The following is a 16312-nucleotide window of genomic DNA, read 5'->3' as shown; positions in this document are numbered from 1 at the left end:
TTGAGAGCTTGGATTTGGTGGGTTTGTGCAGGGATGGGGACCTCAGCCTCCTTCACTCTTCCCTTTGCATTTCATTTCCTGCAGTAGGAAAGCAGCTTGGATTCTGTTGGAAGCTGGACCCCCACAGATCAGGCCTGTGTCTCACAAAAATATTAAATCCTGAAAAGAAGCACTTTTTTCATGTCTGCAAGACTCCTGTCCCTTCCAAACATTTAGTGAAGACAGACAGGAGTCCCTTGGGTGTGTTCCCAGCTGTTTTTTCCCATCCTTTCCTCTGTGCCAGTGGCTACTTGAACTGAGAGCTCTCAGTCTCCACTTGTGCTGCCAGAATTGCCCCAGAGTGGCCAAATGAATTGAGTTTTAATGCCCAGAAAATAGGAATCAGATGAGCACAATAATCTCAGTCTTTCAGATAAGACATCAATACCTGCAGAAACCTTTCCACCCCAGGAGCAGCAATGCTGAGGTGCTGTTAAGTAGCAAAGATTTTTTGTCTTGTCTTGAAGGGAAACCAGGGATGTGAAATGCACTCTCAGCATGATTCAGCTTTGGATTGGTTTCTGGGAAGTTGATCAAGTAAAGATCAATCAGGGCTTCAGGACCTGTGTTGGTGCCTCCAGAGGATTCTGCTGTGGATGTGTGTTCATCTGCAACAGCTTCCACAAGTGCCCTCCTCCCTCAGGTCTCTCTGGGATCCTGGGAGCTGAGCAGGTTCCTCTTCAGAGGGATAAATTAAGGGATTTACCTTTCAGAAGTGAAATTAAATGGTTTCACAAGCACTTTTTCTGTCTTTTTTGTTTTTCCCTGCTTAGAAAAGCACCAAAACGGCCACAGAAGTTGGCAGGACCTTTGCCACAATGTTTTCAGACATAACCTTCCGGCAGAAGCTTCTGGAAACCAAAACTGAGGAGGAGTTCAAGGAGGCCTTGGTGCACCAACGCCACTTGCTGACGGTGGCCAATCAGAGACCCTCAGGAATGAAAGATGGGCACATGTCACACGGTAACAAACAGCTCAAGGTAAGGCTTGGCCAGCACCTCTGCCCTGCCCTGGTGTCCAAATCCATCCATCCAAGGGGATGTGGGGTGAGGAGGTGAACACTTGAGGCCAGTGGATGCAGCAGCATTCCCAACAAGCTCCCAACACCAAAACTTCCCCAAACTTCTGCAGTGTGCACATCCACCTTCCTCAGAATCTGCTGTAAATCTCCAAAAAGCCACTTTAAAGAGGCAGGTGCTGAAGGGATGCAGAGCACTTGGGGCTTGAAATGGTTACAGGACTTTGATTCCAGATGCTCAGTCTAGGGTGGGATTAATGGATCCCTGCTCCTTGTCAGCCCAAGGTACTTAATCCTTACAATCAGAAGGCTCTGAAGGAAGCTGCTGCTTGTCTTTCCTGCAGCCAAAAGGCTTCTTGGCCATCTCTCTGCACGGTAATTTCACTTAAAAGTTGTCTGTCAGTATTTGGCCTGAATTCTCCCTGTTTGATCTGTAGCTCTGTAAAACATTACTTGCTTTGTACTTTTAAAGTTGGAGGGAAATGCTGTAACTCAGCTTTCTTTTCTGGAATTTCCTGTGTGTTGGTCATTGCTTTGTTTTTCCGTTCAGAAATCCATTCTTTAAGCAGACAGCATACCTGAAAAACAAACTGTGCCATCTCCAGCATGCTGCTCCTGTCCCTGAATTAAAAATAACCCCAAAGCTTTGGGTTCTTTTAGTGCAGGAGCTGCTTCACTTATCACTTTTTTTTCCCCCCTGGAATAGATTTAAGGGGTTTGATCTGCACATCTGGAAATGAGCAAAGCTCGTGTTTTTCCTGTGGAATCCCCTTGCTTATAGGTAGTGCTTTGAACTTTGCTAGACCCCATATCTGCTCTTAACTTTGCAGAACAAGTCCTGAAACCCTCTTGAAACCCAGCGTGTGCAAGGCAGGGATATTTGGAGTAGTAATTCACCTAAAGTAGGTTTAACCCTCTACACCTGACCTTTCAAATGGATTTTTGTTAGAGTAGTTGAAGTGTCTGACTTTGTCTTTTGCTAGGAATAGCAAAAAGATGTCTCCAGAGGGTTTTCTGCTCTGTGGTTTGGTGAGGAGGGCTGGATGAGACACTGAGCTTGTAGATTTTTGGCCCTGAGACTGGTGATTCCTGCTGGCCTGCTTGGAAAAGCAGCCTTGGCCAGGCAGAATCCTGATTTCTCCAAGCCAGTGCTGTAGAGGGTGACACTTCTTCCTTCAGCTCTTGCTTTTGGCATTGACAGTTGTGGGCTTGGATTTGCTGAAGTGTTGTTTTTTTAAAAACCATTTTTATCCTTGAGTTCTTGGGAGATGCAGCCTCTGTATCCTCACCTCGCCCTGCCAGCACAAAGAGCTGGGAAGGGAGATTTCCTGGCAAGCCAAGGTTTGTCTGGAGAAAGAGGTTGATTTGAGCTCCTAGGCTGGATTGCTCAGCTCCTGAGAGCCATCTCCAGCATCTCCTCCCTTGTGGAGAGGAAGCATTTAATATGAGCACAAAGCCATGTGAGACCAGGAGTGTAATTTCAACCTGTCAGCCACCCCCAGAGAAATAAACACCCTCACTGGAACCCTGGACTATGACAAGTGAGCTCCCAGGAAGGTGCAAAGTCTCTGGGTGACATGAAAACCTGGCCTCCTGTGTCCTGCAGTGATGGGAAACAGGCCTTAAATTCTGGATGTGAGTGGGATTTTGCAAGTGCTTGTTTTCACCTCTGCTGAAATACTGAGGGGGATGTGACAGTCACATTCCCTGCTGTGCCTACAGCCCCGTCACTTTGCCTTGGCTCATCTCAGAGGATTATTTAGGCAAGGCTATGTACTCAATCATAATTAAGTCAGCCTGAAATTCTCTTGTTTACTGAGGCATCTAATTGTGATTTTGTTCATGGAGGAGCCCCTAACAACTGTGATGTTTTTCTGGCTATGATTTTGTGTCCTGTGTGGATTTGCTGAGGGGGCTGTGTGTGCTCAGCATCAACAGGAGGATGTTGTGGTTTTGCACAAACTCATGTCCCTGATCTCTGTAAAATACTCTTGCAGCCCCCCCAGAATTTTGGGGAGGGCTGAGGAAGGGTCAGAGTTGTTGGAGCACATTTTTTCTGTTTGGCTTTGTAGCTGCTAAGTGCTGGCTTAGCCTCTTGCTCTAACCCAAATAATGGCAAGAAGCTGGGAGAGATTTGTAGAATGCAAAGTGGAAAAATTCATGAACTTCATCTATTTGGCTAGGTTGAGGGATAAAAGTGAAACCAAAAAGGGCTGTAACTTTGGAGGCCAGTAAACTTAGTCTTTTACATTTTGTATTTTTTTGTGTATTTTGTAACTCAGTCTTTTAGCAGCCTCCTACTGTAAGGAGGGCTGGAGAGGGTGTGGAGTGACAGGAGAGAGGGGAATGGCATTAAGCTGAAAGAGGTAGATTGAGATGGGATATTAGGAAGAAATCCTTCTGGCACAGGGTGCCCAGAGAAGCTGTGGCTGCCCCTGGATCCCTGGAAGTGTCCAAGGCCAGGTTGGATGGGGCTTGGAGCCACCTGGGCTAGTGGAAGGTGTCCCTTCCTGTGGACCTGGGTGGACTTTGAGGTCCCTTCCATCCCAAACCATTCTGTGATTCTGTGATATCTCTGGTGCAGCCCAGGTTGAGTCTGAGGGTAGAGAGCAGAGAGGAAAGCTCACAGGAGGATCAGCCCAACAGAAGGAACAGCTTTTCCCACTGGTGAGGTTCCACTGACACCCCCTCCCCTCATTTCACACTCACACACACAAGAAACCAGTGCATGAAAAAATCAGGGCAGGTCTTAAACATAACCCTGGTGCCTTGTGGGATGAGTTAGGCAGTGCTTTCCTCCTCTGCACACTCCCAGCTGCCTGGAACAGGCTTTGTTGCCCAGAGCCCCCTCCCTGCTGCCCCAGGCCAGCAGCAGCCACGCTCCTCCTTCCCTGGAAGATGAGACACCCTGAGCATCCTTTTCCCCGTGCTCACTGCAGCATGATAAGTAAACATCCCAGTCTGAGGCCATTGTCATTCTCTGGCTGACTCATGCCTTCAGGAATCTCCTTCTGGGGGGAAAAATTAAATTGCTTTTCGAGTGCATCTGGCTTTGATGTCCAATTCTGCCACCAAATATGGTTGAAGAGCAGAGATTTTTCGGAAATGCTTCAAATGCAGATGTTTTGCTGGTGTCTGCTGGCGACACATCTGTCTGCTCATCCTGGTTGTTCAGATTAGAGTTGAAACTGTTCTAAAGTTTAAAAAGTCCTACAGGTGCATTGACAAATTGTAGCAGAATTGACTTAAATAGCTGAAATCTGAGGTGATACAGTCACTGATAAAGGAGCTGGTCCTCTTTTGCACCCCAAACCCCGTCATTGCTGTGCTCAGTGTGTTCCTTCTAAAGGAGATTCCCTTCTTTATTTTGTTTGTGGTTCTGATTTCCCAGGTGCTGCAAACAGGTGAGTCCCCAGAGAGAAGGTAAAGCTGTCTGTAGTCTATTAAATGAGCCCTGTACCTTTCTCAAGCAGTCATTTTTATCAGTTTCCACATGAAGCAGCCAAAGGAAGAGCTCCCTACTGCTTTGAGATGATCTGTCGTTGTAAATTTTGTGTCTGTGATTTTTATTTCCTCCCTTACACTCCCTAGCAGAGGTTATAACTCTTCTGTGCCTGGTTTTGCAACAAATACATGAAATGTTTTAGCTGAGGCAGCTGGGGTTGTTATCACTGCATAAAGGTGCATTTGATTTTCAGAGTGGTTTGTGTGCTCTGAGAGTAACAGGAAAAAATCTGACAGGTGCCTCATTTGTAAGTGTTGCCTACCCTGATGCTTTCCATGTGCTTTCCATAAGGAAGGAGTTGGGAGGATTGGGAGGCTGAGAGTCAATAGCAGCTGTCACATATTCCTGACAAGCTCCTTATTGCCTGTGGTGAGCAGCAGATCCTATCAGCAATCCCACTGCACCTTGCAGGCCCCCAAACCAGGAATAAAAGGGAACGTGTTGAATTTTTGGAACCCTTCCCCAGTGTTTTTATTGTGCTTTAAGAGCAGAAATTATGGCTTGTTTGTGTGGATTTATTCAAGCTTTTCCCTGTTGATGGAGTGTGAGGTGCAGACAGCTTGAGTTCCCTCACCTGTCTTTGAGGTCTCCCTTTGCCATGGCAATGCCAAGGAAGAAGCACTTGCAGGGGATCCTCTTTCAGAGGTTTCACATGGATTTAGGGGAATTCTTGTGCTGGCATCTAAAGGAAAAGTTGTGTGGAAGGATGGGGAAGGCACCTCAGACGTGTTTGACCCCAGGGCACCCAATGTCTGATCCATCCAGTGGATCCTCAGCTCCCTCACCTGCAAAACAGGGATGCAGATAGGAATGGGAGGGGGAAAAGGGAAGGAAGGGAGGAAAACAGGGTGGTCTGGGGGATTTTCTCCTTTACAATGCTATGAGGATATAAATTGAATCCCGGCGAGTTTATTTTTATTATCATGACAAGATGGGATTTGAATGCCCTATTGAAAACGAGCCCTCTCGCTCCTATCAGGCTTGAATAAGGAGCTTAATCTCTTTAACAATGCATGAGCCTTTACACTGACACAGCACTTCCTTCCTTTCTTCAGCTGCACGACTTTCTCAATATTGGCAAGGGGATTTCTGATGACATTGCACGAAGATTCCCAGTGTACGCGCTGGACTTCACCGATGGTACGTTGGCCAATGTTTATGGAAGCGCTGCCCCGAGTGGGGATTTTTTTTTTGTGATGTGATGTCCTGTTTACAGTGTGCATTCAATGTGTGCTTTGATATGTGTAACAGCTCTCCAGGCCCTTGTTGAAAAGGGTGTTTTGGCAAAAGGCTGTGAATGGGCAGCGTGGAGCACCAGAGATGAGGCTCCTGCAGCGTTTCCTTAATGAAGGTGCTGGCTGTGCGCGGATGAGGATTTTAATTTTCATTAAGCAGTGATTAAATGGATCGATTATTGCCGTGTGTAGACTCAGATCAACTCCTTGCAATCTAATTACTCAGCACTGGCCTGATAGGCCCTTTCTGCTGCCTCTGCAAGCCGGCTCCACACTAATTATAGTGATGCTGTGGGAGTTGAGAATGCTTAAACAAAATGTGAGCTGCAGTAACTTCAGCCCGGTGTTGTGAAAAACAGGATACGGCTCGTCCGCTGCCGCCAGATCACAGGAGCAGCACGCCGTGTTTATAGTGAGCCTCAGCTTGATGCAGCTCCCACAGCGGCCTTGGGGGTTTTTAAGAGTTGTTTTCTCCCTTTTCACTCACAGACTTTCACTTTCTTGAAGGCTGGGCGGAATCTTCAGGGCAAAGTGGGGTTACAGAGCCCCAGCCTGCCATCAAAATGTGTTTCCTGCAGCTTGTTGGGGAGCTGGTTGATATATTCAATCTCATACCCAGAAAGTTCAAATAAAACGGAGAATTAAAGTGTAGGCAGGGAGAACCTTGGAGATTTATCAGATAAATCAGAAATTTATCCCTTCCTGCTGTTAAATTCACCTTAGCTCAACTGTGTGTCCCTGCCTTCCTCAGTGCACCAGTGCTGTGAAGGCTCATGAGATGAGGGTGATCTTCCTTGAATTAGGCATAAAAAAACAAGGATGCCCTCCCAAACTCCAATTTTCAAAGTCTTCTCTTGCAAAGCCACCTTCCACAGGCAGCTTCAACTTCGGAGAAGCCTGGCCAAGGCTGTGGATGTGTGTCCTCACTCCCTTCCAGCCAGAAGAGGAACTTGAATGAGATGTTGGCTTAGCACAGGGCTTGAGTGCTGGGTGCTTTCTCCAGGTGCTTTGGCACTGCTGGGATGAAACTATTTTCAGGAGACTCAGTGTGATGAGAGGGCTAATGCTGATTTCTCTGGGGATTTGAGGGTGTTTTGAGGTGTACAGGGGATATAAATTGATCTTCAGGGGAGCAGCAAGGATTTGGATAAAACAGAAACATTAATTTTTGGTGTATGCATCACTGGCATCAGGTCTGGCAGGGCACTTGAGCTCCTAATCTGGACACTTCATCCCTTTGGCTGTTGCTTTCTAGAGCTGTCAAAGGCTCATTTTTCATTATAAAGGGATATTGAAGCACTTGAGAAAGGAACTGCTGCAGAAGTGCCTTGTGGGGACCCATGTCCACCTCAAGACAGAGCAGTACCTGCTGTGCCTATCTGAGCCCAGCAGGCACAAAAACATCAGATTTTGGTCCTGCAGCCAATTCTGGCTGTCAGCAGACTTGGAAGATCCCTTCAGAGTCCATATTGTGTCTCTGACTGCATCCATGTGGACCCTGTGGGTGCTGCCTCAGCCCTGAGCTCTCGGCTGTGAGCTCTGCAGGCTTTGCACACATTGATGTACAGAATGAGCATAAAATTGGGATAAAATGCAACCACAGGTTAAAAAGTGTCAGTGTTTTGTAATACAACTTCTGGAGAGTTAAAAAGAGCCCAGTGAAACTCCAGAACTACTTCAGCTCAAATGGGAGGTTCTCACTGTAGGAGCAGTTGTGCCCTTTCAATAGGAAATGGGGGAAAAGGGGATTTTCTAAAAAAGTACAGTATGTTAGTATGGCCATTTCTTCCCAGAAACCAGAAATTAGGATGAATTCTTTAAGGAACTGCTTGAAATGAAAAGCAGATGGAGCATGAAGCATGTGCCATAAACCACTGAGACCGAAGGTGATCAGGAATGTGGAATTCCTGGAGCACCTCAAAGCAGGGGTGCATCAGAACATGAGGGATTTGAACTATCCCAGTATCTGCACTCCAGACAGCCACATGTGCACCATCAAAGAGCTCTGAATTACAAATGCTGGGGTTTGAATGGTTGGAGTCTCTAAATCCTCAACCTGAGGAGCATCCTGGGGTTTGGGGTTAGACAGATAAACCCATCAGGGGCAGGGTGATAAATAATGAGGCTTTTTGTAGGACCAGCAAATCTTTGGCCAGTTGGAGTTTTGTGGGATTGGTCCTCTTCACACACTGCACAAATTATCCTTAAAGGAAAAGTCTTTCTCCTTTTTTTTCTCCCTTTTACTCCAGATTAGGAACTTGTCCACTTCATTTTGTGGCAAAGTCTTGTGCATTTTACTGAATGGGTCAAAGGAAGAGTTTTCTAAACTTTTTTTTCCAGGATTTTGGTGATAAAGATGGCTTTTAATAGATGTCTTCCAGCAGGAGCATCTGAAGATGAAGAACTGGGTTATTCTGAGTCTGAGAATCCTGTAGTTTTCCTTTAAACTGGAAAACTACTCCTGTAGTTTTTCTTTAAACTTAATCCATTTGGCTGTGACCTTTGTGTGTAGGATTCTATCTTAAAAAAAAAACCAATGTGGCTGAACTTCATCCTGATCCTGTCAAATTGGCTCAAAGCACTTCTGTGTCAATTTTATTACTCTTTAAGCCTCAAACTGGAGCTTCCAGAAATTTCTTTATATTGAGACTGGTTTGAGTGAAAGGGGATTCTCCCTGGACTCAGATACAAGATTTCTGAAACTCCTGAAAGCTTCTGTCCTCATTCTTCAGTGTTATTTTCTGGTACAACACAGAGGAACAAACACAATTGCAGTGCCTGAAGTGCCCAGTGGGAAATGTGAGGTGCCTGAGATTTTTATGGTGAGCTTTGATGCTGTGTTCTTAAACATCCGTATTCCTTCACCTCCTGGGGAGGGAAAATGAAGGAAAAAGAGAAGAACTGAGTTTTATTCTCTTTCTCCCAGTTTTTTCTGGGCCTGTGTCTTTGATACCTGGCTGTGGTGGGTGGATAGCTCTGCTGGAAGTGTGGATTTCTCCCTGTCCTTGGTCCTGCAGAGGGTCCCTTAGCAGCTCCTGAGGTCTGCTGGCAGCATCCTTGGGATTTGCTGTGGTGTTTTGCAGGAGGGAGATCTCCAAAGCTCCCTGCAATGTGGGCATACTTAGATGGAAAGCTTGAAAGTGTAGGAGAAATTTGATTTGAAAGAGAACTTTTGTTTTGCTGGCTGTCTGAGGTAGCTCAGAGCTTAAACCTTGATCTGAACCCTGAGCTGTTGACCATGGACTGGCTTTGGTGTGTGCCAGATCCTCATCAGCTTTCCTGCCTGGTTGCCTTGGCCACCTTGTCTGTCAGGATTCCATTCCTGGGGAAGGAGGGAAATAAAGGGATTGCAGATTCCTTCTCTTCTGTGCCTCTCCTGCCCTAGATCAGATATGAGGGAGCTCCTGCATGACTCTGCAGCCCTTCATCCCTGAATATCACCTGAGTACCAAGGTGTAACATCCTGAACTTGTCACGGTTGCCCAAAACATCCAACCTGGGTTGCTTTGGGGTCCCTTTGTGTTGCTGGTGGATGGGAACATTCTAAAGATGTATAAAAGCATCGTGTTTTGTTGATGGATGTTTCCTTCCAAGAAACCCAGGATTTCTTGGGAAATGGGCTAAAGAAAGTGAGATGGAAAGGGAAAGGACTGGGCCTTGATCTGATTTTTCATGCCTCTCTGGTCTCAACATATGCTTGGCTTCTGCTCCAAACTCCCTGAGTGGATTTCCTTTTCCAGTTGAGTTCTTAGTCCCACTTGTTCTGTGATTTACTCTTCACAGGACTTCAGGGAAGATTCATCTTCCCAACATTGGGCAGAGTCCAGCAACCATCACATAAATGAAAGCCCAGCTTGAGGGCATTAGGAGAAGTTTGTAATTCTGAGTTTTAACAGTGTTTTTCATATGAAAATGTTTTTGGGTTTTCTTTTTTTAATTAGGGCTTTAATAAACACATTCTTGCTGCTGTGCTGCAGGTCAGTGTAATTAAACTTTCTTTGCTCAGGATATTTCAGAGAATTGGGAAGAAACATTAACAGGCAGTTCAGAGAATGCCCATCAGTTGTGATTTTGATTTAGTAAATACACAATTAATAGACTTCGGGAGCTGTAAACCCATTTTTTAGAGCTGCTGGTCATTAACTTATTGCTTGTGGAATCTCAAGCAAAGTGAGGCCAGAATTGCTGCAGTTTCCCCTGAAACTGTAACCTTGTCTCTATAAACTGTGACATTTCAGAAATCCAGGCAGATAAAATGGAACTGTCACGTTGATGAACATAATTGCTCCCCATTCCAGTGTGTAGCTATACCTTAATTTCAGGGGAATGCTCCTGTAATAATCAGCTACTCAAACTCCACAGCTGGACCAAGAGTTGATTTTTATGCTATAAATTTCCATGGTGCAGGTGGAATGATACATATTTCAGTGGCTTTATGAGCCTGTCACAGATGAAATGCCATCATAATGCAGATCGCCTTCTTCTGAATGAAGCCACAGCAGTCCCTGGGCTTCAGAACATCCTGAAAATGTTTCACCAGTTGTTGGCTTAAAAAAGGCAGAAAGGTAAATTGTGATTAATGCTGGATTGTGGTGCCTGTGGCAGGTGGATCTGTACAAGGAGCGGCAATGTTTGGTCGTGACTGCAATTAAAGAGTGAGCAATCAGCTTTGGGAAGGAGTGTGTTTAATCTGGTGTAATTATTGTCTCCATTACAAAGTGAATTTCACTGCCCACCAGAAGGATTCTTGATCCTAGCATCTTATCTGTCTGATTATGGATTAAAGAAAGTGTGGAAGTCTTGGACCCAACCAGGATGAATCACAGAATCACTGAAATTGGAAAAAACCTCCAAGATTGAGTCCAAGCTGTGCCCAGTCCCCACCTTGCCATCAGCCCAGAGCACTGAGTGCCACCTCCAGTCCTTCCTTGGACAGTTCCAGGGGTGGGCACTCACTGCCCCTCTGGACAGCCCATTCCAGTGTTTAACAACCCTTTCCATGAAGAAATTCCTCCTGATGTTCAGCTGAACCTCCCTTGGTGCAGCTTGAGGCCATGTCCTGATGCATAAGGACCTCCATGACCAGCAAGGGTTGCTTTGCCAGGATTGAAACTGAAAATGAGCTTTTGTGGTTCGCTTCAAGATTTTTCCTTCTGCCCTCCATTACTGTGGTTTAACTACCTGAACCATTTGAAAAAAGATATTATTTGCTTCTCTGGACCTGGTTGTCCTTTCAGAAATCATTTCAAAGCTTCCAGGCATCGTTGCCCCTGACCTTTCATATTGGAAAGACTCCCTTGTCCAAAAAGCAATATTTTGGAGTGACAGAGAATCCTCTGAACCAGGGTGTGACTGTCTACTCATGGAACCACACCTCAGCCCTGTTTGTCTTGCCAAATCCTTCCTTTTCTCTAAAGGTTTTGAGCAGTTTAGAATGTGAGGCAGGAGCCTGCAGCTGTTGGACTCAGGATCACAGGATGTCTTCATCTGTGAGAATTAAATTCCAGGCCCTTTGGGTTGCCAGGAGTGGTCAGGGGAATGTGACCTGTGGTTTGTGGATCTTCCCAATAAATGGAAAGGAATTTGCCTGGGAACAGCTGGTCTGATGACTCCTAAAAGGTCAAGCTCATATTTGCATGCTTGAGGTGTCTCTTGTCAGGTTTTAGCCTGGAGTTTGAGGGTGCTGAGCATCAGAAGTGCTGTTTGTGGCTGTTCCTCTCCTGTCTGCAAGCAGGCACTTCACAAGGTGTCCTTTATTCATGTGGCTGCCTGTTCATTACACATCACCTTTGATTTTTGGGTTTTTACATCCTCCTCCCATCCTTATCTCTGCCCTGCAAATGGTGCAGAAAGCAGATGTTAGATAAGATCCCAAAGTCATTAAGAGATTTTTTTTGTTCTTTTCATTCTGGTGATAAAGATTTTCAGTGTGGCACCAATAACCTCAAAAGCCAAGCCCTCCTTTATCTGATCCAGCTCATTGGGTTTTACCTCTTTCAGCAAGAGACTGATGCTGCAAAAGCTTCGATGGGACATTTGGGAGCTCAGAGCAGATTCCTGTGTGGGAATTCTCTGCTCTGGAGCCTTCCAGAGAGGGGAATTAGGCAGATCCAAGCCCTTCCAGCTGTCTCAGAGGAACAGCACCATCAAGGATGGTGGCACAGGCAGGCTGGAGGCTGAGGAAACTTTCTCCAGTGCATCCTCTCTATTCTGTGGAAAAACTAGTGTTCTCCTGGAGCAACATAAGCTGCTGTCATCTCATCCTTTCTCCTGTGCATCCCCAGTGAGCTCATATCAGCATCAGCCTGAAAACAGGAAGGGGAAGGGAAGCTACTTCAGAGGCTCTTAAATTCATATTCTGACACTTTAATTCTCTTTCTGGCTGCTTTGTGTTTTGGCCTGGTGTGTTTTTTCCGATGGAGATGAGAGGGGTGAGTGGATGGAAAAGAGAGAGGCTGTTCTTTCAGCAGGGTTTGTTAAATCTCTGTGTAGCCATTCCTGACCTCTGGGGCTGTTTGTTTTTGTGTCCTACTGCCATTTTTTGGCTCAGGGTAGCATATTATTGATTCAAACCTACAGCCTTAGACCTCTGTCTAGGGAAAAATGAAGTGCTTTATGTTTTCCTGCCCAAGACAAGAGTAGGGAAGAGAAGAGATTGTTGTGAAGCTCATTATGGACACAGTTCAGAATGCCTGAAAAGTTGGTGTTAAAAAGGCAGGGGTGTGGGTTTATGAACCCTAAACTTACAGTTTCTGCCTTGATCCTCTTCCAAGCTCTGCAGACTGACAAAACTGAGCAAAAGGCTTCTTGTATTTCGTGTTCTGATGAGGTCAAAAACGTCTGGTGGCAATTTTGGTGCTACTTCTGGTTCCAGATGAACAGAAAAGTGTGGGTTGTGCAGCATCAAACACTAACAGTTTGGTTACATGTTTAAAGGTGGACTGAATTTCTGCTTCTCAAGATGAACTCACGGTGCCTATGGCTGATGTGAGAAGGTTTTCAGTGCTTCACCAACATGATTTTTGTTGTGGTTTTCCCCAGGTATTATTGGGAACAACAAAGCTATAGGGAAATACATCACAACCATGATCTTTCTGTACTTTGCCTGCCTCCTTCCATCCATTGCCTTTGGATCCCTCAATGATGAAAATACCCGAGGAGCTATTGGTGAGTTCATCAGTTTTGTACTTCTTAAACTTACCAGTTTGTGCATTTCAAGTGTTATTCTTGTCACAGAAATTTCTGATCCTTTTTTTTTTACCGGGGGGAAAACAAACCCAAAATCATGACTGAAGGATTTTTTTTTTTCTAATTAAGTTCATTACTTTTGTTGAAAACCAGAAAAATTGAACACTGCTTTGGATGTTATCATCTGACTTGGACTGATACAGATGCATGCTGCTGTATTTTTGAATTATGCTGACTTAATGTAATTATTTGCACATTTTTCTTGGTACAAGCTCCTGTGCTTTAGACTTGGATTTGATTGCCATTATTGAAGCTAAACATCATCCTTTATCCCAGTTGTAGAAGCAGTTTGTGCTGCTGTCACAGTTCCAACAAGCACTGGTTATGTCTTATAGGTGTTAAAATAAAATAAATACATTTTAAATGTATATATAAAATATAACAATACACACAAAAAATCCCAGAGTCCATCAATTAGCTGAACAGCTGGAAACCTAAATTATGGGTATGAATAAAAGGTCACTTTTTGATTTATGAGTGTGTTACCTCTGCACTCTTTAAACATTTCTTCTCCTCATTAGTGGTTGGTTTCTGTGCCCTGTGAGTGCTCCTGGCTGAGGCAGGGATTGACCCAAATCCGTTTTTGTTTCCATCCTCCCCAATTGCAGATGTGCGGAAGACGATTTTCGGGCAGTGCATTGGAGGGCTGCTCTACGCCCTCTTCTCAGGGCAGCCCCTGGTGGTGCTGCTGACCACAGCTCCCTTGGCCCTCTACATCAATGGTGAGTCTGCAGCAGGGGATTGAGGTGTTGGGGCTTTGGGTGAGAGCTTTGTAGAGCTGGAGTTGGGTTTGTTTGATAAATTGATGTTTAATGGCTGCTGTCAGGGAAAGGTTCTCCCCCCAGAGGGAGGTGAAGCTCCCCTGGGAAGTTACAGGGCACAAAGTCATGGAATGCTTGGACAGGGCTCTCAGGCACATCATGGGGTTGTTGGGGTGTCCTGTGTGGGGCCAGGAGTTGGATGGATGATCCTGGGGAGTCCCTTCCAGCTCAGGATATTCTGGGATTCTGGAAAACCTGAATGAAATTCCTCCCCTTTCTGTCACCATCAGAATCAGAATATCCTAAATTGGAAGGGTCCCACAGGGATCATCAAGACCTGCTCCTGTTTTAATTCAAACTTTTTTTTCTGAAGAAATCATTTTGCAGAGAAAAAACTTCATGAAAATAAGCATTTCTTCAGCTTCAGTGAGGAAATCTGTTTAAGTAATGGTGTTCTCATGTGGTTGCATTTAACCAGCTTGAGACAAAGTTTTCTGGGTTTGTTAAGTTTTGGATTTTTTTAATCAATGTTTTAAAGTATGATCAGCAGCTTTCCAGGTACTGCAAGCTGATCTCAATGAACCAAAGGAACAAGCTCAGTATCTGTGGGGATAATCAGAGAATGGGCTATGACCAGCTTGAAGGAGCAGCTGTGACATCCCTTGCTCAACAGCATCCCAAAATATCAGCAAGAGCAAATTCCAGTTGCTTTTGTGGCCTCAATCCCAAGGAAAAATGCTTTGAGCAGTATGGGGGGGGAGTATTTATCCAAGTGTCTCTCCCCATTTCTCGTGGTGGAAGGGGAGAACAGTTTGTTGATCCAGTGGAAGTGCAGGAGTATGGATTTAATGGTATCTACAATAAATGCATTGGGGTGAAATCTTGAAATTGGTTCTTTTTGGCCTGGAGCAGATGGGGATCACTGGGTGGCAGTGACAGGGGTTGATTGTGACACATGAATGCTTCACTTTTGCAGTGATCCAAGGAATCTGTGACGACTACAACTTGGATTTCAGTGCTTTCTATGCCTGGATTGGACTCTGGAACAGCTTCTTCCTTGTCATCTACTCCCTCTTTAATGTCAGCCTCCTGATGAAGCTCTTTAAAAGGTAGCTATTTTCAAGAAGTCATATTTTGATCAGATTATTCTTCAAATGGAAAAATTACACATTCCACAAGCTCCTTTATTATGAACTTGCTGCAAAATGTATTTTGTGAGATGAGGAAAATATCATTTTGGCTTATTGTTCCAGCTTGAAAGAAGTTCTCTGATTTACTGGGTTTGTCTCTAAGTTGGAGCCTAACTCAAATTGGAGTATTTTCATGTAAATTGATGAATATGCTGATTTTTCTTTGAACAGAGTTGAATGCAGCTCTATTAATTCCTGGGCTTTTTCCACAGGTCAACAGAAGAAATAATTGCACTTTTTATATCCATCACATTTGTGCTTGATGCCATCAAAGGCATTATTAAAGGTAAGTCTTGCAACAGTGTTTTTCAGAGCAGATCTCTGCTTTGCTGCACAAGGCTGCAAAAATGTGTGATGTTTGCTTGTTCTGTGTTCAAAGTCTTCAGGGAAAAAAAGAAAATCAGGGGCAGCCCTTTGTCAGCAGTTTACCTGGGTGTGCAGAATTTTTAGCAGCTCTTATTTCTGTTGGTTGAGACAGAATTGGTTTCTAAACTTTCACCAAATGGAGAAACCATTATGTTATTGATGTGAGTGCTTCCTCCTGATTCCAGTTTGGTTTTGAATGGTCCTGGGAAAAAAAAAAAGAAAAAAAAAAAAATCCAATTTAAATGTAGTATATAGAGTCCTTATTCCTTGACACATTATTCAGACTCTGTGGAGGGGAGTTGAAAGATGGGTTGAGATTTCCTGGTTTTCCCTGAGCTCTGAGACCCTTCTTTAATGGCAGTACAAGGACTGCAGTGCCTCCAGCACCTTCCTGAAGCTCCTCTGCCCTTTCCAGCCACTTGGTTTTCCCATTTCTAAATTCTAAATCTCCTTGGAGTCCCTTGGGGTTTAACAGATTCCTCTGACACTTCTCTCCCTCCCCACAGGGATTGGCAGGAGGTATTTGAGAAGGTGAATCATGGTAGCAGAAATAACCTTGTGAGCGGCAGCATTTCTGTTCATCCCAGTGAAGAGTTGGACAATTCCTTGATTTTTATGACCTGTTGTCCAGCATCCCAAAGTTTGGGCTATCCTTTGAAATCCTTCAGGATGCACCCAAGCACACTCCTTGTTTTTAAGACACTCAGGCTTGCAAGGGAATGCTTTCCAAGAGATTTGACACTGCAGAGCAATTTGAAGTGAGATACTTTCTCACTTCACTGGGAATCCTTAATTGCCTTGTGTGCTTTGATTGTGCAATCAGAGGGTGTTTTTTTCTCTGTAGAACACCTGCATCTTTTAAATATCCTGCTTAGAGCTTGGTCAGGGAGAGGTTTTCTGGGATAGTTGTTGACTCTGTGAGCTTTGCTCTGTGTGTGCTGTCAGTGCCC

General features: G+C 44.8%; 1 protein-coding gene across 9 annotated transcripts in view; it reads left to right on the top strand.

The window, feature by feature from the left end:
- Positions 1–16312, top strand: part of SLC4A11 (solute carrier family 4 member 11) — a 143822-nt gene that overhangs the window by 103800 nt on the left and 23710 nt on the right. For all 9 annotated transcript variants that reach the window (XM_064419072.1, XM_064419071.1, XM_064419073.1 and 6 more), the window contains 6 exons: positions 813–1019; positions 5618–5702; positions 12839–12964; positions 13654–13767; positions 14783–14915; positions 15209–15282. In XM_064419072.1, coding sequence (XP_064275142.1) covers positions 813–1019; positions 5618–5702; positions 12839–12964; positions 13654–13767; positions 14783–14915; positions 15209–15282 — 739 coding nt within the window. The remainder of the gene's footprint in view (positions 1–812; positions 1020–5617; positions 5703–12838; positions 12965–13653; positions 13768–14782; positions 14916–15208; positions 15283–16312) is intronic.

The sequence above is a fragment of the Passer domesticus genome, chromosome 4 (genome assembly GCF_036417665.1).
Source record: "Passer domesticus isolate bPasDom1 chromosome 4, bPasDom1.hap1, whole genome shotgun sequence".
NCBI classification, from domain to species: domain Eukaryota; kingdom Metazoa; phylum Chordata; class Aves; order Passeriformes; family Passeridae; genus Passer; species Passer domesticus.
The sequence above is the reverse complement of the archived record's forward strand: the minus strand, read 5'-3'. Positions and strand labels throughout refer to the sequence as shown.